This window comes from Perca fluviatilis, chromosome 11 (genome assembly GCF_010015445.1).
Source record: "Perca fluviatilis chromosome 11, GENO_Pfluv_1.0, whole genome shotgun sequence".
NCBI classification, from domain to species: Eukaryota; Metazoa; Chordata; class Actinopteri; order Perciformes; family Percidae; genus Perca; species Perca fluviatilis.
The window spans coordinates 25,407,585-25,430,120 of NC_053122.1; the positions used below are offsets into that span (position 1 = coordinate 25,407,585).

Here is a 22,536-nt window from a genome sequence, read left to right on the forward strand (position 1 = left end):
TTATAGAAAACATGCTGCTGATCTTGGAAAATTATAGCATTTTATTGGCTCACAGTATTGCACCTCATGGGTTTATATAGGATTTTGTTACCCTTCTTCCTTTTTCTTTTTTTCATCACCAGTGAGGCATATGAATCATGGAATATCTACAACTGTCTTGTTTTGTGCTAGCCAATATTTGATTTTTTCTTATAAGTAATTCAGCCAAGTGGCAAACTTGTTTTCCTTGCTAGCAGTCACTAGTGCCTTCCCACTTGTTCATTTTGTTATTTTAAGTAAAACATGTTACATAACAGAACAAAAAACATACTCCATGACTTTTAGTTTGCCACTTCTACTTCCTCATTTTTTAGTTCTATGTGCACATAGAAGCTCTGGCCTCTTTTTGATACTCTGAGCCCTGGGAGCTACAGTTAGCTTTTTGTGCCAATTGCTGTTGAGATCAATTCATGCCACTTCTTTCTCGAGGGTTCCCTGACTGCCCATATTGTGTATGCAGTGAGCCACTGACAACCACTGCTTAATCTGCATGGTACAAAGTTGATATCAAGGGGGCAGTGAGGCAGATGAGCATAATTAAGCCTTATAAGTGGAAATACTATGATTGTAGACTGTAAAATCGTTTCATCAAACCAATGGGCAATAATGCAGAATGCCTGTCGACAGCAGGGCAACAATCAAATTCTTCAGTGTGACATTTTATTTAAGTGTACAGTAATTCCAACAAAAACTGGAACAGTACCCTAATCCACTCCTCAGAAATCCATTACAAATAAAAGCAGGCTAAAGCAGAGAGTCAGTTTGTCTTTTTTATGTTTTTACTTTATTACAATAGCTTTTTCCGCTAATGAGTTTACAGGTTTTACATGTCACATTTGACAAGGCAACCATCCAGTGATGAATTTAATCCTGATATCCATATCTTGGCATCAACATTGCCACAGTTTCACACATCTTTAGTTTGGATACGCAATACCAAAATGTCAAACATTTCATTGTCAGAATCTCAAGAGCATTTCCTCTACAGTTACATATTCATGCTCATAGCAAAAATGGAAAATACATCATATGTGGCTGTATTAGACTAAGAGCAATATTGTGACGTTTTTATTGGAAAGACTATGAAAGATGTCGTAACTCAAGAAGCATAATAAACATAATATGCTTTGACTTGACTTTCTCTGTAATGTGGAACAGGCTTGAGGTCTTGCTTAGACGTGGCCCAGGGTTTTATATGATCCTGTCCACTGGGTTTGACATATCAATCTGAACATTTAATGTGCTTTTTGACTGCATGACTGCGTTTACCATGCACGTACAATATACTCCCACACCCACTCTTGAACATATCTGCTCATACGCACACAGTGGCCTGTCCTAAAAACTAAAAATATCTCCTGAACAACCAAAACTAAAGCATTTTTGTTGTTTTGCAAACCAGACTTTAGACAATATGTGACACGTCCATCTAGTCCATGGATAAGAAGTGTGAGGGTACTGTGGCCCCGCCGTGAACCAGCAGTGTGAAACTCTTAGCCCTGCCAGGCGTGTGTCTCTGCCTGGGCTCTGAGTTATAGCTGCCGGGGTCGGAGACCCATTCATCAGCGCTTCATTAAAACCCAAATCGCTTTTTCAGTCACAGCCTTTTCTCTGCCAGCCCAACACATCCTGCCGGCTCAATTTCTGGCCTGGGCCTGTTGTTAAGAGCAGTTCAGTTCCATGACTTCGCAGCCCCTGTCTGCTCTTAGTTGAGAATAAGGTGCTGTAAAGAGTACATTACCCACCTGGGAACCTCACTGGCAGGAATGGCTTTTCACTCGGTTAGCAGCAGAGCGAGGAAGACTCACCTGGGTGACATGGGGGGTGGGCGGAAGGGTTGGGGTGGGGTGTTGAAACGAGCGAGACATGGGGCTGTTGAAAGGAACTCTCCAATGGCCTTTTCCTGTTCCGCTTTTGTGTGGTGCTATCTTGCCGTTCCGTGTTTTTCAAACCACACAATGAGGTACAAAGCTGCCGGCGGCTGCTCCCTCTCCGTCCCCCCCACCCCTTCATCCTCCTCCTCCCTCCGCCGTATAATAAGCCATTTAAACTGGGTTTTGGCAGAGTCGGGCTGAGGCAGGTGGAACTAGAATGTTCACAGGCCCCTGACCATTCTTCACTTGCAGGAAATGTGTTGTCCATTGTGCCTTTGCTGCGGCAGCTTGGTTAAAAGGCCAATGTATTATCAAAATTTCAGCAAAGCAGTTCAGCAGCTCTATCGTGTTGTCTTTTTATCACACGTTTTCACCCTTCTCGCTCCCTGTCTCTACTCTGTGATGTCTGTTCTAGTCTATTAAGTTGAAAGACGTGTTTGAAAGTCTTAGCAATTTATTTCTCCATTACTGCAACAACTACACTTGACATGACAACACTTAAGTAAATGCTGTAAGTAATAATGTAGACCAGTCAGTGAGTGTTGTAAGTGTATTCCATTGATAATGGTGAAAGGCATTTAGTATTGATTTTTACAGCAAAACAAATAGTACACAGGCAATTGATTCTTTATGGTTTTACTCACTGCATAGTTCTGCTGCTGTGCATGTGGGCCAATCCATCAGTTGAACCCCAGATCCTAACTAAAGCCTGTGTGAAAGCCATTGGTTTCACATGCTATTCTGCAATTTGAAATGGGTTAATAAAAGCCAAGTTCAGTGTTTTTACTTGAGGTTTTCACAATTTTGAAGTACTTGCTACTGTTAACTGTGCAGCTCGAGTGCCAGTGGCTGTATTTCTCCAGAACATGCTCATTACATTTACTATGACACGTGACTTTTTCCTCTGGTAAATGTAACACAGACCACAGGGAGGGAATAGGGAAAACAGGATCACATTGTGCACCAGTGAGAAATTGAGAGAAATTGCAAGAAAATGCCAGTAGTGTTTTTCTTTCTCTTGCATTGGGATATATCAGCAGCCAAAATATGCACTTGCTCAAGCACAGAGAAAACACTTTAACTCTCACCGCCGCGCATGTATACACGTGTGCACACGCACACACAGCGACACACACACACAGCGCTCCTCCACCCCTTTCCCCACATCCTGAGGGGAGAGGTCAGGTTAAGTGCTGTGTGGGGCAGTAGGTCTGCTTTTCCTCTTGGCTGGCACCCTGCCCACGTCAACAGTCCCTTTCTTCAAAAGCCACTAATTCAGGGCCCTAGCGCTGACAGTGTTCTGACAATGAGTTACTATCTGCCAGCCATGGCCCCTGTCCGACTGCCGGTCCCTCTGAAAAACAGATCTGTGGCGAGAGCAAAGGTTAATCTAGCAGTGAGGCTCCACTGGCGACTGCCTCCACGGCCATGTGTGACTGGGAATAGGCTGGGAGGAATTAACACTACTGCCTCAGGGAGTGTTGACAGAGTGTGTGTGTGTGTGTGTGTGTGTGTGTGTGTGTGTGTGTGTGTGTGTGTGTGTGTGTGTGTGTGTGTGTGTGTGTGTGTGTGTGTGTGTGTGTGTGTGTGTGTGTGTGTGTGTGTGTGTGTGTGTGTGTGTGTGTGTGTGTGTGTCTCTCTGTCTCTGTCTGCTGTGTCTGTGCTTCTGTGTGTGAGTTTGTTGATGATAGGAAGTGAGGAAGGGGCAGATGACACGGTTTGAGGAGGAGGTTTTGTGTTCACAATCCATTATCTTCAGGGAGGAATCACGCTGGATAAAGGTTGCTTCTTGCCATTTCAAAGATGTAAGACAAATACCAGCAGACTTTGTAAACATTGCAGCGAGAGTATGCGTGCTGTCTCCCTTTTGTCCGCGGTATCAATCGCTCTGTCAGCCTGTCTCACTCTATTGTTTTTTTTTTTTTAACCTACCTTTTATTGTTTTAACATCCCTCTTGTCTGCCATTGCGGCACAATGAAGAGCACAATGTAACCAAAAGGCTCCTGCAGCCTGCCAGTTACTTAAGAATACCCCTGTTAGTGTGTGTTTGTATATAGTTATGTCTACATTTGACTGAGTCTGCGAAGGTCAACTTGGTTCATGGCCTCCTGAGGAGAGAGCATTTAAACGGGTCTCCCTACCACTGTGCCAGCTGTCTGTTTCTAGTCCAAACAGCTCTGTTGGCTAAGCCCCTGTTGCCACATCATGGCCCCCTGTCTTTTGGCAACACACTAACTGTTAAAAGCTTACCATTGTTTGTTCTATCTCCCATGAACATTACTCTTACCTTAATTGGCAAGTTTTTTCGCCCCTTAAATGGTCTTGAAAGTGAGACTTGGCATTTTCTTTCATTTCCATCATCACAGCTGTCAAATGGAGCATGTTGTAAAGCGTTAGTTATATTGAGGTAGATAATAAATCAAATTCCTCACCTTGGATTTTTCAGATTAGCATATTTGTAGTAGCAATAAGCCATGCATCAGCAGTTTTGGATCTTTTCAAGGATTTGTGGCTTATAAACCACATACCCATTTTTGTGGATTCCTTCCAGATTATCTTTTTGTGCAGATAAAGTGGAAATTTAGGGATAAATAAGAAAAGAAAAAAGAAAGCATCACGGTTTGCTGGCGCTGGCTCATCACAGTCAATTAGCTATGTGAGGCATCTCCTGGAGATATTTCGCTTTGGATAATGCCTATTCTGTCATCAACCTGTGTGTGTGCATAATAACATGTGTCACTGCTTGGTATTTTTGTGTGTGCGGTTGTGCATGTCTGTGGGTATGTGTGTGTTGGTTGCCTGGACACACAAAAATACCTTTGTATAGTCCTCCTTGTGAGACGGGGCAGACTGGAGTGCTTGTTTTCCCACTCACAGTGGGTGTGCATTTCTTTATCTCCTATGCCTGTCGTGTTGACTGATGGGTAATATGCTAAATGGGGCCTGTGTTTACCTCACCTGTGGCACCAGCAGGCCTCTGTGTGTGCTGGGCTGTGACAGGGAGCACTAATAATGCTTTAACTGCTCTGTCAAACTTCAATCACATTGACACAAGCTCTGGTGTAGCCCACTGTCCTGTTGGCAGAGGTGCTGTCACTGGACAGATGTAAGTGAATTGTGTCCCAGTAGTTACACAGCAAATGTTGACTACGCGCTGGAGGTCAGGTAAATGGGCTGTGCAGTAGCAGCACAAGTGCAGATGTGCATATGAGTGTGTGCGTTTATCTACGTATATTCACTGTCTATGTATGCAAATTCTCAATACGTGTTTGCATATGTGTGTGTGTGTGTGTGTATGTGTTGCTTTCTTTTTCATTTATATGTGTGCATCTATTGCAGGGTTAGTGGAGCGGTGAGGCCTTGCAGTGAGTCTCTCTACAGGAGTTTGTGATTTACGAGCCTGGTGTGAGCTCTTCTCCCATCCTCCTGCATAACGTCCCCATTAGAGACAGCAGACACTGTGGCTCTGTTCATCATTTAGCCCCAGCCAGCAGCACACCTGGGGGGAGGGGGGGGGGGCGAGAGAGAGAGAGAGAGAGAGAGAGAGAGAGAGAGAATAAAAGGGGGAATAAAGAAAGAGGAGATGGCACATTGTGCTATCTCACCATCAATACTCGCCCTATGCCTTTACAGCACCCATGGCCAACTGCATCTGTGTACAGCAGAGCAGAAAAATGCGATAAAGAGATCAAAAATAAAACAGGATGGGGATGCAAAAGGCACGGAAAAAAGCAGTGTTATGACTCATACTTTAGCCCAGCCAGCCACAGCTACCACAGCAGTAGCCATAGGTCTTGCCAAAGATAGCGAGTTGCCCGCCTCGTTCCTTCATCTCATCTGGCTCTTCTTGCTGTTTTTTTTTGTCTACCTATGTTCTGTACCTGTGTTTGTTTTGGTCCGTCAGGCTCATTATGTGGAGCGAGCTGTCAGGGGACACACATGCTAACAACACCCCCGGGGAGGAGAAAAGAGGAGTAGTAGTGTGGGAAAACTCTCTGGGAGTCATTCCAACACCCATCTACATTAATAACTGCACAACCGCAGATAACAAACACTTCATGAAATGGTAGTCATATTTGCTCAGCATACACTTAAGCCTGAGTAAAAGCATTTTATGAAATGCACTGTGTATGCTGGCAAACATTTGGAAAATTACCTTTTATAATAGTGGGTGAAATCGTTCTTGCCACCGTCGCACACAGTGTTTTGTGCTTTATCTTATTAATGCAACTGCTGTATGTACTGAGATTATGAGAGCTTATGACTAAAGGTACATTGTGTTTTGTTTTTCAATCACTCTGGAGTATTATGGCAAACACATACAGCAGATATGAAGAGTTGTTTTCCTCCCTAACAACATCTCTTGAAACAGTCCGATATCGCCTCGACGCATTAGGGCTATTTATTTGAAATAAGAAGGCTACCGTGGGAAAAAAAAAAAATTATTCTATGTGTAATGATGCGTTCAAATCAGGTGCAACAGGCCGTGCCTTAAAGGTCCCATATTAGGCTAATTTTCAGGTTCATACTTTACGTATTCTGGGTTTCTACTAGGACATGGTTACATGCTTTGTAGTTAAATAAAACTTCTGTCTGTATGAATGTACCTGTATTCACCCTTTATCTGTATTAGCGCCTGTCTCTTTAAGCCCAGTGTGCTCTGATTGGTCAACGTTTCAGGATCTTCAGCATCTGCACTTTCGGCGTCTCTTGAATGACTGTAACTGCACTGCAACTGCACTTTCTCCCTACATGCAGTATAGTTGTGGTATCACAAGTGTACGGAAGTTCTGACGTCTTGTTTAATGGCACAGTTTGGCACAGTTTCTGAATATGGAGTGTGTCCATTTCTCTGTGGATTGAGCATTTTGATACCTGGTACAGTATTTGTATAGCACCTCGACCTGCTTTATAATTAAAGAAGACATGGAAATCTCACTTTTTACAATATGGGTCCTTTAAACTTCAACAGGGGGCATTCTGATCTGATGCTTGCCTTGTTGCATAAACTCGGCTATTGTTGTTCCCTTTACTAACTCAATATGGAGAAAATTAACGAGCCGTATTGAATGGATAATTATGGCACCATAACATCTGAAGAAGGGTATGTGGAAACATTTAGAATTCAACACCATTCAACCAATTGTTGATAAGACCTGGGAAATTGTCAGGCTACTGTCGAAAGTGGGGCAGGGGAGGCACCGCTAATGAACTGACAACATTTCTACAGCAGATTAGGCTGTATGCATTTTTTATTTATACACACGTTAATTTAATTAACTTGCTTCATAAAGTAGTGATATTTGCCAATGGGTAAGAAGCTTAATAAAGATTTCCTGGAAGAAATGGTGACCCACTCATTTGTATGGATATCAGTGGAAGGTTTTAGTGTCTACTGCCTCAGAGGTTTTTCCAACCTATTCAAGATCTGCATGGCAAATAACATGAATCATTATCATTGTTGCTATAACAATGTTCAAATGTATGCAAAATGTGTGTTTGTGTGTAAGAGAGCATGTAATGGTAAAAGATATTATTTGCAAAACAATGACAAATTGTCTCTCCTTCTTTGTATTCATATTTGACTGAAGTGGTACACGCAAATCATGTGCCAACGAATTGCTGAACCCCATGGGTGTTAATTTTTTCGGGGATGAGACAGAGCCTTACTGCTCTACTTAACATTTGTAATGAAACCTCTCTAGGCTCTTTTTCTATCTGTCTCTGGCTTGCTTCTTCCAACAATGCAGGTCGATGGCAGAGATGACTGGAACACCTGCAGTCATCATTGCTTCTCTGGATCAATATATTGCTGCTTGTGCATCCAGCTTTTTCCCCCCAGGTTTCAGTGCCTGATATATATGACTCAAAGTGCTGTTGGAGAGGTGAAAATTCACAGGATGGATGGCGTTACCTGCATTAGCTTGACCTAACACTGCCTTTGTTTTATATAACTACAATTGTCTAAATGTTTTTATCAGCTTCAAACAGATGCTAAGTATCACTTTAGCACACACACATACACACACACACAAACACAGACCCAAAGGTGCACTTATTCGCTCCAACACAACCACTGTTGCCATTTTCTCTTAAAACAGTAGCTCCTGACGGGGTGCTGTTCTCTCCAAACACCTGCAAACCACTTGTGTGTCCCATCAGAGCTATTTACACTACCAGCAGATAGTCACACCCACACAGGACAGACACCTGCATCTATTCTAACCCAGTGACATACAACTGGAGAAATAATTGAACAGCTTTTACAGCTGTGTAAGCTGCTTGCATTTACGTGTGCATGTCTGGATGCGTGAACGTGTGTGTTTCGGAGTATGCAAAGTGAGCAGTGAGCGAGCGTTTTCTGCCACTACTTCTTCTCCGTAAAGGAACAGCTTGAAGTGGCTCGGTGGCACTACATATTTAACGAGGCGTCTGAGCTCTTTTAGCAGCGAGCAGAGAGTCGCACTTTGACTCCCGAAACACACTTCACATCACACCAGCAAACGGCCTCATCTGGTGGGGGCTGCCGAGTACAGCGCTGCCTGGAAGCTCTCTGCTTTCCTCTGGCTGGCAGATCTTCAGCAATTAACAGAAGGATCGGAAGATCCGAAATGGCAGGTAAAAAAAAAAAAGACAGAAATGTTGGTGGTGTTGGTGGATGTTGCCTAAGAGATGACAGCTAGTACTGGCACAGTTACTGTTGAGTGAGCCGAGAGGGCCAGTGGGATGGCTGATGTGTGCGCTCCCCACTAGTGTCGCTGGACAGCTGTGACATTTCGGGCTGCGTTCTAGGCCAGAGCTCAAGCACCCGGGCACCCTGGATGCCAAATCCGATGAGGTCAGATACAGTATGTGTTTGTTTGGGTGGGTGGCACGAGATCAAAATGACCCACAGCCTCCCTGTGGCAAAACAGACTGAATGCAATGCGTGTGAAATGACATTTGCTCTCCCAGAAGAGTTCCCTTTTTCACTGAGCTATGGCTTTGCATTCAGAGTGGCTTGGGGAAAGTAGAGTGAGGAGAGAGTGAGAGAGATAAAGAGAATGAATGACTGTTTAAAGAATTACACAAAGGAAAAGAGTGGGCAGGTTGATGGAAATAAAAACCGCAGCATCAAATGGAGGGACATCAAAGACAAATTCCTCCAGGAAACAAAAACAATCAGCCCTTTCCTCTTTTTACAGTCTTCATGAACCAACTCTAAAGAAGCGCTGGAAAGCATAGAGAGGGCATGTACTGTTTTTTTCACTGCAGGATGAGACCTCCAGACAAATATACTCAAAAAGGTATGTCTCACTCTTACCCCCCAGAGGTAAAAATTATCTCTTCCTCTCTTGTTATAGATTCGCATTGGAGAGTCTCACCAGCCTCATGCTGTAAGGTCAAGATCCTCTGCTGAAAGTTTTTCTTCTAGCCTCAGGACTATTTTCTATCTCTTATTCCCCACACTGCTGACTGCAGACTTCAGCAAAGCCCTGGAGGAAAAAACTCAGCCCATCTCCAAAAATATATAGACTTCCTCCGGCATGTGAGCATATGCTGCAAGAAGGTGGATTTAGTGTTTGCTTTTAATGGAAAGTGTTGTGTTTGCTTAGGGGCATTGGAGAGGCCACTGGCATTTTTATGGAGATATATAGCAAAGAATGAAGGGACGAGAACGAGAGGTGATCTCAAACCTGAGAACGTCTGCGGTCGCAAATAGTTTAGCCAGACTCATGGGATGTTTTCTCTGCTTATGTATGTATATTGTTGGTAAAGCTGTGTTGTGTGTGTGTGTGTGTGTGTGTGTGTGTGTGTGTGTGTGTGTGTGTGTGTGTGTGTGTGCTGGAGCTGCACTAACGAGATCCCAGAAGAACAGCCCATTCGCGGTTAAGGGAGTGAGATCACACCGCGCATTTCCTCTCATTCACACTGGCTTAGCCAGCACTGTCCCTGTGGTGAAGAGCAGGCGGCTGGGGAATACCAAAACCGAGGCATCAATTACCTGGATCTCACTCCATCGGTCAAGGGAGAACAGCAGCTCAATTGAATAACACTTTCCCAATCGCGTTTCCCAATGCACACATGCAAGTGCTGGCGAACACACCTTGCCCTCCAAGCAGGTTCAAACAAATGCTATGTATCATATCATACACTTTCTCTCACACACACACACACACACACACACACACGCACGCACGCACGCACGCACGCACGCACGCACGCACGCACACACGCACACACACACACACACCAGACACACACACCAGACACACACACGCACGCTCACACTTACAGAAAACAATCAGTGATCCATCCCAGTGGCACCCTCTCGACAGGGTACACTAACCACTGTTCGCCGCTGAGACTTCCTCTCAGTGAGAAATACAAGTGCGTCATATGATTGACTCACTCACACTTCCGTATGACTGTTAAATCGTCGTATATGCACAGTCAATTCAGGCTTAGTGCCTTTCCCGAGCCCCATGGGCGCGGGTGATAATTTGACTTTTATTGAAATTCAGCTCCAGTAGGTTCAAGGTGGTTGAAGGTTGCTCTTTTACTGCCACAGATGAGACAGAGGGAGAACACGGCATCAAATCCTCAAGGCGCTCTCTCCTCTCTCTCTCTCTCTCTCTCTCTCTCTCTTTCTGACTTTTTCCTGTGCTCTCTTGTCTGTTTCCCCCTCTGCCATTGGGGGAATTGCTCAAGACGCACAAGTCAATTCTGCAGTGCATCCAAACATGGTTAACAACAGAGTTTAATGAGGTTGGATATAGCTAGCTGGTGTTTGCCTCTACCCCTTGAACACCATCTTCTTTATTACTTTCCAGTGGCACATTGCTTCATTCTTGGGGAGAAACTTGCAGTGACAGAGGTTAATAAGTAGTAAGTTATTCTTCTGGGGACAAAACGGCAGGCTGCATTTGTTTTCTTCATTTATGTTTTCTTTTTTAGGGGCAATTCGTCATTGTCATTTGTCATACTTTGCTCGGAGAAATGCCACCCAAAGTTCTTGAGTCAGACTCTGAGCGTGTCCCAATGCAGGTGATATAGGAGGTGGAGCTGGGCTCTGCTGCGTTTAACGGCATGTGAGCATGCATATATTGTGTCTTAATGTGCATGCACATATGACACTTTCTTTTATCCCTTTTATGCATTTGCTTTCTCCGCTGTTAGCGGGATGTTCATGTTCCGTGCTAAGGCCAGATAGCTTTGTTCCTGTGTTTCGCAGTTCATAAATATTGCAACTGCCACACAAAAGCAGAGCACGCCTTTGTACATTCAGGCAGCAGGACAGAAATAGGGTCAGGTGGTTTCTAAGAAATGATGCGACTCTTGTGTTTAGCTAAGGTTAGATCCATTTCGGGATAAGATAACGCAGGGCACTGCCACATGACGCCCTCTCCATCGCAGTGTCTCTCCGATTACTCCTTCCATATCCTCTTCGGTATCTCTCTTCATATGAACTGCAGACCTTCTTCCTTCTTCCTCTCCCTCTATCTCAATCCTTTCTTTCTACCTGATTTCTCCTTTTTTTTATCTCTCCATCTCTCTTGGTTTCTGTCTGCCCTCCATACTGACTCCACATATTACCGGATGGTTATCTCGGTTCAAGTGTGTGACAGAAAAGGACAGTCAGTTCTGTCTTTTTCTTTGCCCTCCTAACCCCCAGTTGCTATAAAATGCAACCAGGCGAGTCACACTGTGATGCCAACAGAGACACTGTGCACATATTTTAACTTTATTGATTCAGTTATTTCTCTCTATTTTTATACTTGGTTTTGTGATTCTTTCCCTCTCACACTCCCAACGCCATGAACATACTGACACACACACACACACACACACACACACACACACACACACACACACACACACACACACACACACACACACACACACACACACACACACACACACACACACACACACACACACACAGAGAACTGTGCTAATGACAATCCTTACTGTCTTAATTAGAGTGAAGGACTGCAGTGGGAGGTAATTGAGTGACATAGTTTTGTTTGCTCGGCACTATTTCCTGATCTGTTTTAAAAACGAAGATGCTTTAACTCAACCCGCGTAGCCCATTAGCTATAGCTTATACTGCTAAATGTCAGCCTCACATAATCACAGTGCGACCTGGACACGGTCCTATCAATCAGTCTACTTGTGTCTCTAGCCAGCAGAAGTGATAACAGGGCCAAATCAGGGTTAACTTCTAACTTTCACATGTGAAGATTAGAAATGTCAAAGCTATAGTGGATAGATTTCATTGTAAAGCCAGTCTCCTTTTGGGAAAAGGTTAAATTACATTGCCATTTTTTTCCCACCATACTAGCTCTCCAACATAAACAGTGTTTTGTACTCATTCTCCTATTCTCCATTTTGGGAGCAGGGGAGCATTTTTTTGGCGCAGCGGTTGTTCTGTAAAGTGATACCCCTCGGGCCCTCATGGTTCACGTCAGCCACTCGGCACTTTTAATTTAGGGCATTGATCGAGGCGAATTCTTTTAGTTGTGTCAATAAAGTGATCAAATTTCAGCTTTTAATGCTTTTATTGGAGAATAAAAGGGGAGTGGGAGGAACAGGGGTTGCAAAGAAAATAAATGACAGTGGGTGGGTGTGGCTGAGGGATTGGGAAGCCAGCCAAAGCCTTGTTCCACAGCCAGTGAACCACTGGGGAGTAGTCTCCCTCTCCCTGAATGCTGTTTTGTAAGGTGAGGAGCCTGATAAGAGTTGTAATTACCTCACTTTACTGCAGCAAATTGCCAGGTTTCTTAAAAGCAGACAGGCAGGTTAAGGTAATATCAGCAGTAATGAGTATTGTGACAGTTGTGGGAGGCTTCTTCCATCTGGATTATTGCTTGGTCACTGCTGCTGGTTTGCTGCTACAGCAAACCTTGGCAGATTCTGGGCTCATTACTGTGAGCTATACATGGTTTTGAGTTTGTATGCACTACGTCTTTGGCATAATAAGTGTGTATGGAAGCATTAACCTTGCATAGTAAGATAATACATACATATGTGAAATATACATTTTATTCTAATGGTTACATTTTTCCATTGGCGAAGACATTTTATTCAGAACAGATATATGAGATAGTTTATGTTAACATTTTCTAAAATTAGCACTGAGGTAAAAACCTCTTACAAAATTTCTGTAGAGGAGCTGCATGCCAGTGTATATAATAATATGTGCTTGTATCTCTATATGGCACAACACACGGCATGTTGTGTATTTTCCTATTTATCTTCACCGTAGTGTGTTGGTGGGACAACAACGTAAATGCTGGCTTTTGTTTGGTCCCTGTGAGAATCCATTAAATGATGGTCTACTAAAGTAACTGTAGAATTCCCTAAGCGGTGTCATCACTGCTCCAAAAGTCTACATGAGGGGAGATCATATTTCTGCTGTGGGCTTCAGGAGCAGACAGAAATGGCATATCCTTGGTCAGACTGCTTAACACTGTGTTTCACCAGATTATGTTGATATATTTTAACCATTTCATGGAAATGTTAATATCCCCACTGTTTAGCCTGAAACTGATACATATGTTTTTAAATATTTTGGAGATTTGCTCATCTTACATTGGTCTAATGTAAACTCTAAAGCCCTTCCATTTTGTGGTTTTGCTATTACCCACATTTGCTCCTTACTGCCTTTTTGTTTTGTGAGGAGGATTCATTGGAAGTCTTTCGCATTTGCGCTAAAAGTAATTACGTTGTTTGTTTTAATTGACCCATAGGATGGGACTAATTCTTGCTTAGATTCTTCCCATCTGTCTTTGGTAATGGTTAGAATTTAGAAGAGCATTGGTTTCCTCTCCTTTACATCCAGTCAGCTAGAAAATGACTTGCCATTTGCAAGCATTAGAGGAAGAGAAAGGAAGTACATATTTCTGCAGATGAGAGAGAAGTGTGTGTGTGTGTGTGTGTGTGTGTGTGTGTGTGTGTGTGTGTGTGTGTGTGTGTGTGTGTGTGTGTGTGTGTGTGTGTGTGTGTGTGTGTGTGTGTGTGTTTGTGTGTATGTGTGTTTGTGTGTGTTTGTGTGTGTTGAGTCCTTTGATTGGAAGATTTATTTTTTAATAAGCACAGGTCAATGGGTCACAGCAAAGAGCCCTGTATAAAGCCTGGAGATCTTCAGCTCAGTCTTGTCCACCAGACCGATGTTTTTAAAATATGGTGTGTGTGTGTGTGTGTGTGTGTGTGTGTGTCTGTGTGTGTCTGTGTGTGTCTGTGTGCGTGAGCGTGTGTGTCTGTGTCTGTGGTTTTTGGGTGTGTCCCTTCTTCTTCCTATTCTGCATAGAGTTTATGCATGCAGAGAAATCAAACACCCTGTAGCCTGTCATTAACAGGAGGCAGAGAGAAAGACAGATAAGGGGAAGGAATGAAGCGAGAAGGCAAAAAAGAGACGGGGGGAAGTGAGGAAGATGAAAGACAGTGGTAAATGGAGAGTGAAGAAACGCGCAGAGAAGAGGAGGAGAAAGGATGCGCTGGGATTACGGGGAGAGAGGGCGAGGGAGAAGAAGGATGGATGCGTGGGAGAGGAAAGAGGGAGGAGAAGAAGGTGGAGGTAAAGAGAGAGAGCGAGGGGGGGGGTAGGTGGGTGGGTGGGTGGGTGGGTTATGATGAATTAAAGATGACACTCTCCGGCAGCCTGGTTTCTAAAGATCACTCTGTCTGCTAATGTAATGTTAATGAATGCAAATGATGTGCCTAACCTCTCTCCCCTGACCAGGAGAGGGAAAGGAAGAGAGAGTAACAAAAAAAGATGGCAAAAGAAAAGGAGGGAGAAGGAGAGAAAGAAAAGGTGTGAAGTGTGTGTGTGTGTGTGTGGGGGGTTATGTATAAATGTGCTGTTTCTGTCCCCGGAGTGTAGCTGAATGAGTGACTGACCACGGAGACATGATTAGATGCATGAGTCTGTTGCCACCAGCCTCTGGGTGTACATTGACTGTGTACCTGTCTGTGTTTGCCAACCCAGCCTCAGGGGGGGCTGTTGTGTTTTCCTGCTTCCCTTCCACAGCGACTCCATTACAAACCGGTAATAGTGGGGAAAGAGATTTTTGCTGCTCACTGAGTGCCGCAAGGTTGACTCTTAAGTTCTATGCGATGTGGCAGGCCAGATGTGTGAGGCCAAGTGAATGTCAACTCTCGGTGATGATAGGATAATGTCATCGGGTTCTGCATATAGGCCTATATTAATTTTTCCTATCTTGCGAGGCATTCTTCCTAACATCTGCTGCTGATCTCACTTTGGCTTCTGTAAATCCCCTCCTCTGTATCTTCTCATCTATCTTGGCTTTGTCTCCTGTCCCTGATACTGACCTGGTCTTCTTTCATGCTGAAAATTGTATTTTGTCTGTGAGCCCAGAACACTGTTAATACAGTTGTGTGTGTATGTGTCTGTATGGGTGTGTGTGTGTGTGTGTGTGCGCAATGTGTGATTTGTGAGCCTGTGAGCCTATTCTGTCGGTGGCTCACCGATGCGGGACTTGTGTGTCCCATCGCTCCCCGCTAATGTCTCGGAGGATGGCAGATTATTTTCCGTTCAATTTTCAAATCAGCCACATTGTCATTGCTGTCTTCAGGGAGACATAGAAGTAACATATTTCTTTTGATGTATTTCTGTTGACTGTTCTGTATCTTCTATTTAAAGCGAAAAGCCTTCCGTATGAGTGACACAGCTTTAGTGTGGCCCAGATTAGAAAAGTCTCACATCTGTGTTGGCAAGGATTGTCTTCTCTGTTGAACACGCTGACTCAATCAAAGACATCACCTCTTTCATGTGCTTTTTACCCTGAAGCAGTTTTCAAATCAGCTCAATGCTCTCGACCATGTTCGACTTCAAGTCGTCCTCCCTTCCAGTCCAATAAGCCATCTTTTTTTTGGGTGTGATTTTCCAGGGTGCAGTGAGTGAATAGTGTCTGTTTGTGTGACAAACTTCCACACAATTTGTTGAGAAAATACTTTACTCTGTCAAAAATGTTCCTTTTTTATTCATGAATCCCCCGAGTGGACGGCTGATTAGTTTGGGAGACGCAGCAGCCTTTACTCTTGTTTGTTTGTCACTTTGTTTTCAGCCCCGTATTAGGATGCCACGCTCAGCGGGCTACCATGGGGCTTCATCATTGTTAAGTGCTCATTTCAATTCCGCTGATTTCTCGTCTTGGTATTTCATCTCTGTCTTTCCCTCTGTCTGTCTAGTCCCTTCGATATCTCCCTCTCTTTGTCCTCCCATCTTGATTCCATTTCGGAGAAAAGATAAACCCCTCTTAAATAATGTCGTTGAAGGCCCTCGGATCTTATTTCAGTGTGTTGCTACGATCACAAGAAGAAGGCCCGCTCAGCCTAGCATCCAGCATCTGGACATGATTGTCTCATTGAATTACAAAGTGTACCAGCATCCTTAAACAGGAGGACATAGTGAAAGGGGGAAGAGAGGGGGGCAGAGGGAAGAGAGGGGGGCAGTTAAAGGATAGATGAATGGAAAAGATATGTAATGGGTTGGGAAGGGAAATCCGCAGAGAATTGTATGCCATATTGACTAAGGGAGCTTCAGAGAGGCCCTTCAGCGCATGTTCTATCGACCAGCAGCCACACAATCATGCAGACATGGCCACGAAAGGCGGAATTACAGACATGTTGCCGTTCTGACTTGCAAACTGTAGAATTAAAGTCATACATAAAGGCTCAAAGAGGGTAGAGGGATTGGCCAATCCATTCCTGCTGCTCTTTCTTCTCTGAATTCTCTTTCTATAGATGTTCTTTGGCCCCAGTGCGAGCAATATGCAATCATGCGTGTCTATGTGATGTATCATGCGACTCCTTGCTGACGTGTAATTGTGCGAAGAGGGCTGCCTTATCGATCTGTAGCGCAAGGTCCCATCAATGTTTAATGCAGTCTCTCTCGCTCTTACATTTCTCTCCCTTTCTCTCTGTCTAACCCTCTCTCTCTCTCTCTCTCTCTCTCTCTCTCTCTCTCTCGGTCTCTCTCTCTGTGTGGAAACAGCCTACCATTTGGTATTGATCTACCTCTTGCTGCTAATGAGAAGGAGCTGTGCTTTCTGGCATTTGACGCTGTAGGCCCTCGGTTGGGCCTTGGTTTTGGCTCGGCATCTGACTTCTGGGTTTTGATGAGTACGCTGGCAGTGTATCAGCTTGAGTGATCCTTACACAATGAGCCAACCCACATCCGTTGTACTTTTTAGAGTAACTAATATACTGCGAAGTAGTCACTATACATCCCCCCGGCCTTTGCGGCTCTTTGAATCCATTTAAGGCGAGCTACCCTGACACCTACAAGCTATTGTTTTCCAATAGATTTATGACATAGTCAACATTAAGCTCTCTATGTTAATAATTTTCCCACAGACTGAACTGCTAGTGAACCTGCCTGTGTTTAATTTATTGGAGCTTGCAGGTGGAGCTGACAAAGCAGAATATGAATGCAGGAGAAAACACTCTGGGCTACCCTCCAAACACGAGGGACTACAGCTAGCTGTTGTCTTTCCTTGTCTTCCAAATGACTTGATAAAAACTGAAAGCGAGAGAGAGAGAGAGAGAGAGAGGAACGGGATGTGCGGTCAGATATTACTGCGATGAGAATCGGGCAGCCATGGAAAGGGCGGACTAATTGTTTTTACGAGGGTTTTATGGTCTGAGCTGAGGAGTAACCCAGCATTAAAGTACTGCAACCCACATACAGCAAGAAGAGCTGAATCAGAGTTAATAAGTGTCCCAACTGCTTTAAATGCAAATGTGCAATTAAAGCGTCACTTAGAAATATTTGATCCCAAAATATGTACACATTCATTTGTATCTTTACCTGAAAGATGTCCCTATATAAATGGACCAGCAGCCATTTTGGTAGTTTTTGCTTTTCATATACAAATAAAAATAGATGATTAATCCCTCTGAAACCTAATTGTTTTGTAAGCTTAGGTCATTGAATGACTTATAATTTTAGCAATAAACCAAAATGTGCCTCTTGTACAGTAGGTAGCTCGTTTTAAAACAAAACTCTTCAAATCCACTTATGATTAAACGCATGAATGGACCACATAACGGCTCATTTAAAACTCGCACACGTTGGCGTACACAAGGGACACTTTCCAAATCCCCAGTGCCAGTGGACAGGTGTGTGAGCCATGGCGTGACGGCTGTTCAAGCCCCACCCTGTTGCTAATAACTACTTAGCATCCTCCATTTGCTCATCTGCTACTCTGATATTCTGCTAATGGTAGGCATTAGGTCACATGACAGGGCTCATCCAACCCTCCCATGGGCCTTTGACCTTTTTTTTGTCTCCTACCCTCACCATCTTGCGCCTCCTCCCCCCCCCCTTTCCTTTGCTTTTAAAAGGAAATGGAAAATGGCCTACCAAGTGCCTTTGTGATTTGACTAAAGCTTCTATGATTTCCCCTGAGAAAGGGCTGGCAGTCCCCACAACGCTGGCTGGCGCAGAGGGCTTTTTCATGCTCCTATCTCCCCAGCTGACAGCAAGCCGAACAGGCAGGCTGGAGCTGGCTGGCGGGCTGGCTGTGGAAACTAGACAAGGCAAGGCAGATCTTAGGGAAATTGAAATACTCTGATGGAAGCCGGGTGTGAACAAGGCTGTCACTGTAGGTGTACACAGAAAATTGCTCACTGAGTTGGCTGGTAAATGTTACTGTGTGTGTGTGTGTGTGTGTGTGTGTGTGTGTGTGTGTGTGTGTGTGTGTCTGTCCATGTGTGGCTTAATGTGTATCTGCGTGAGTACTTGTGTGTGCAGCTGAATTACCTAGGCTAATTGGTTTCACGTGTGAGGACAGTTTCTCCCAGTAAGTGGAGATTGAGAATGAAAGGCATCTTTCCTTCCTACTGGTGGCTTGTCACTCATCCTCCGTGTACTTGTTTTTTTACCAAGACCACTTTGAACTGCAGATGACGGGGCTACGAGTGCTCCCATCATTTGGAATGATTTCTAAATCACTGCAAGTTCAGTCAGATTCCAAATAGGCAACAGCTGCGGGTGTGAGCCTCCTGCGGAGGAGTAGGTAAAGGGAGTGTGCTGAGGGCTGGAACCAGCGTCGGCTGGTTATGTCTTTGCATTCAATCAGAGTGAGATTTCTCCCCTATCAACAACACGTGTGGGCGTCGCTAGCCAACCACTTGCTGTGATAGTGGAAGATGTCCAAGCCAACGACACAGCAACCACAGTTCCTCTGAAAATCCCCACATGCACCCTGCTTATCTACTACAAATCATCACCCAGACATACCATTCCCCCCTCTGTCTCCAATTTTTTTTTATCTGTTTGGCCACAACAAAAGCAAGTGAGGGCATGTTGTGGCAGGGGACATAAAAAAACATGAAATATGCCCTGGTTCCCTCTCAATAAGATGGAAGGTTTAGGCCATAGTCTGTTACTTGGGAAATGATGAATCTATCATTACACTGCTAAGGCCAACATGTCACCCAGTCCATCACTCTATAAATCTGTGTGTGTGTGTGTGTGTGTGTGTGTGCGTGTGTGAAAGAGAAGCATTGAGAGACCTATGGTTCGTCATACTTCTCTCTTCTTTCCTTGAGCTATATCAGTTTTCCAGATTTCATTGTGCCAACAAGGCAGATATTAATCAAAACAGGGCTGACAAACTTCTTGGGTGAGCTGCCAGACTTATTTGTCTATGATGTGTCACTGAGGATAAGCGAGAGGTAAACTTTGTCTAATTTTTCATAGATATGGGACCAGATCGGACACCTTGTGTAATACAAGTCCAAAGTGAGGTAGATAAATTCAAATATCCTCTAAACTGTTCCCTACAAACAAGATTTATTTATTTATTTTAATTTCTTTTTTCTCTGAGGTGATTACTTTTTATTGTCTCATTTTTTGTTTGCAACCAGTGCACCATATAGCTCTCTGCGGTGTGTCTTGATATTTTGTGCAAATCACAGAGAAACACAAGACATCCTTCTCATTAATGCTCTCACATACACGGCATACTTTGGAAATGTATGTATGTATTTCCTATATTCTTTCCTTTCCTTGAGAATAACTGACACAAAGAGTACTCCGCCAAACTAGTTTTCAGGGACTGCCCCCACTTGGAGGAAACAAACTGCAATGGCCTCGCCGTGGAGGGCTCCCTCTGCATTTGTGAAGCTGCTTTCTTTGGCTAAACGACGTGACACAGTTCAGCACTCGCACACGGCCACATGCAAACCCATGCAGCGTGTCTCATGTCGCACACAGATACAAAAATATCCTCTCGGTTTTCCCACAAATGACTGCATATTCTGCAAATACATGCGCACACCCGCACACAAACAAAGGCAGGATGCACACGCTGTAGTTTCACGCTCACACTGAGAGAACACCATACAAAGCTCAGCATTTAACAACATGACAGAAGCTCTGAGACATTCCTTCCAGCAAAGTGCCAGAGCTTTGTTTCCATGTCTCTTGTCTTAACAGAAGTCAAGCAGAGATGGATGAAACGCTGTGAAGGATTCATCTCCTCTCTGCGCATCGATGATAGTGTCAAGTGATCACTGGGGCTTGAATGCAGTTCAACTCTGTGGAATGGTACTCAAAATAGCTTTTCTGAGGGTAACCGCTGTCTTCCTCTCTCCCTACCTCTTTTTCTTTCTTCGCTGCAGAGACCGTGATGGACACTCGGGTGGCCACAGCTGAACTGGGCTGGACAGCGTATCCTAATTCTGGGGTGAGTCGGTCATTGCCAACACATACAATTGCTGGGTAAAAAAAACTGTTTCAGAAGTTTATGTTCAAACTTTTTTTTTCTGTTGGGAGGAAAATAGTGTGATATGTAACATGACACACAGTGCACGTACCGATCTACAGCCAGACAGATAAATAGGCAAGAAGGCAGGCAGGATGGGAGTATAGACTTAAGCAGTGCCCAATGTAGCTCCTATTATGGGTATTATTTTCTCTCTGTCCCAGCTCATAATGACTTAATGACATAATGGGTCCACGTAAGCCCCAGAACACAGTACCTAAGTCCCTGTAAATGGATGCTCGGGGATACCATAGACATAATGATACTGTAATGATACATTTATGCAGGAAAGTGGAGGTATTAGGATGAAACGAGGGAGGAGGAGCTAGGAGGATGGAAACGCTCAGGGCTTTTTCAGATTTTAGGTGAACTATTTTCAACTTTCAGGTAGTTTCATGCACATGAAAGGAGTGTAAATGAAAGAAAGTGCCAAGTCATCAGAATGGTAACAGTGTTCTTTTTGTCTGAAAGAATCACAGCATCAGAAGTATTATTGCCCTTTTACACTAATGGACTTTAATAATATGTTAAGGCCTTGTTCTCTGTGCTGTAAGTCAGTAATTTAATGAAAAGCTCCATAGACCAACACTGATAGCATGAATCTTGCAGGAGCCGGGACAGACAATGACTTTCTGGGTCTTTGGTTCTTTATGAGGCATTATGCACATGTGTAAAGGGAGCTTTTATTAGTCTTGTACAGAGCTTTTGCTCTGTTTAAACATTGGAGAGTGTGGCAGTCCACGTTTTCTTTTGTCTCCCCAGAGGAGTACTAACTAAAACAACCTGGAATAATCTAGTGTGCTCATTGTATGTGTATACTATTCTTTATGTGTGTGCATGTGCACAATCAACCTAACAGCTGAGACCTTGCTTATGTCTTCTGCTGTACTGCTTTTATGAATAATATTCCTCCTGAAATTTTTTTTTTAAGAATCTGTCATGCCACTCTTTTACCATACCAAATATATTTTTTCTAGACTCTGCAAGGTCAGTTTCTTTTCACTGTATATTGAATAGAATAGAATATACATATATATATATATATATATATATATATATATATATATATATATATATATATATATATATAGCGCTATATATAAATGCAACATTAAACATAGCTTCTGAGCACAGATTGTCCTCGCCAGAAGCTAGCATCATTAAAATAATATGTTATATTGTATATTTCTATATTTTGCTTTCAACCGTTTAACTATGTTAATGAGGACACATAACGTGTGACCTCACAGCTGATTAGTTGCTGAGTGGCCTGTCAATTGTCAATTTGTCTGTGCTTCATTTCTTGGCCCTTTTTAAAATTACACACTTGTTTGCATAATTTCAGTCTTTGCACCAAATCCGGAGATTCTAAATGCTTCTTTAGGGATGAGGCATGCTGGTCTGACACCCGGTGCTGTTCGCCCAGAATGCTGTGAAACACAAACAATGTTTTTTTTTATCTTCATTTTTAAGGATCAGTTGGATCAACACTTACAACACTAACATAATATGCAATGGAATAAATCTGATTCTTTCCATGGATCAGCCTCACACTGTCACATGTTTTTTATTCTGTGAAGAGGAAATATCCAGTAAGACCTACTGAGTAGAGACATCTACAGTGCTATTTCCATCGAAGCCTGTTCAGTTCAGGGAGCCTCCAGGCACACAGAGCCTCCTGTCTGTGTTGAGCATAGCTTTTTAAGCTTCTCCTGGTGTAAAGGTTCAGGCAGAGAGAGACCTGCTGTAGGGAGAATACACTCGTACCGCTCTATGGAAGAACGTACCGTGCTACACTGCTGCCTTGACCTTGCTGGTAGTGTGTGAGTGAGGCAGCAGCGCGATT

General features: G+C 43.7%; 1 protein-coding gene across 4 annotated transcripts in view; it reads left to right on the plus strand.

Annotated features, from left to right (window-relative positions):
- LOC120568352 (ephrin type-B receptor 1-B) overlaps positions 1–22,536 on the plus strand; it is a 181,448-nt gene that overhangs the window by 31,400 nt on the left and 127,512 nt on the right. For all 4 annotated transcript variants that reach the window (XM_039815787.1, XM_039815789.1, XM_039815788.1 and 1 more), the window contains exon 2: positions 20,548–20,612. In XM_039815787.1, the coding sequence (XP_039671721.1) occupies positions 20,548–20,612 (65 nt within the window). The remainder of the gene's footprint in view (positions 1–20,547; positions 20,613–22,536) is intronic.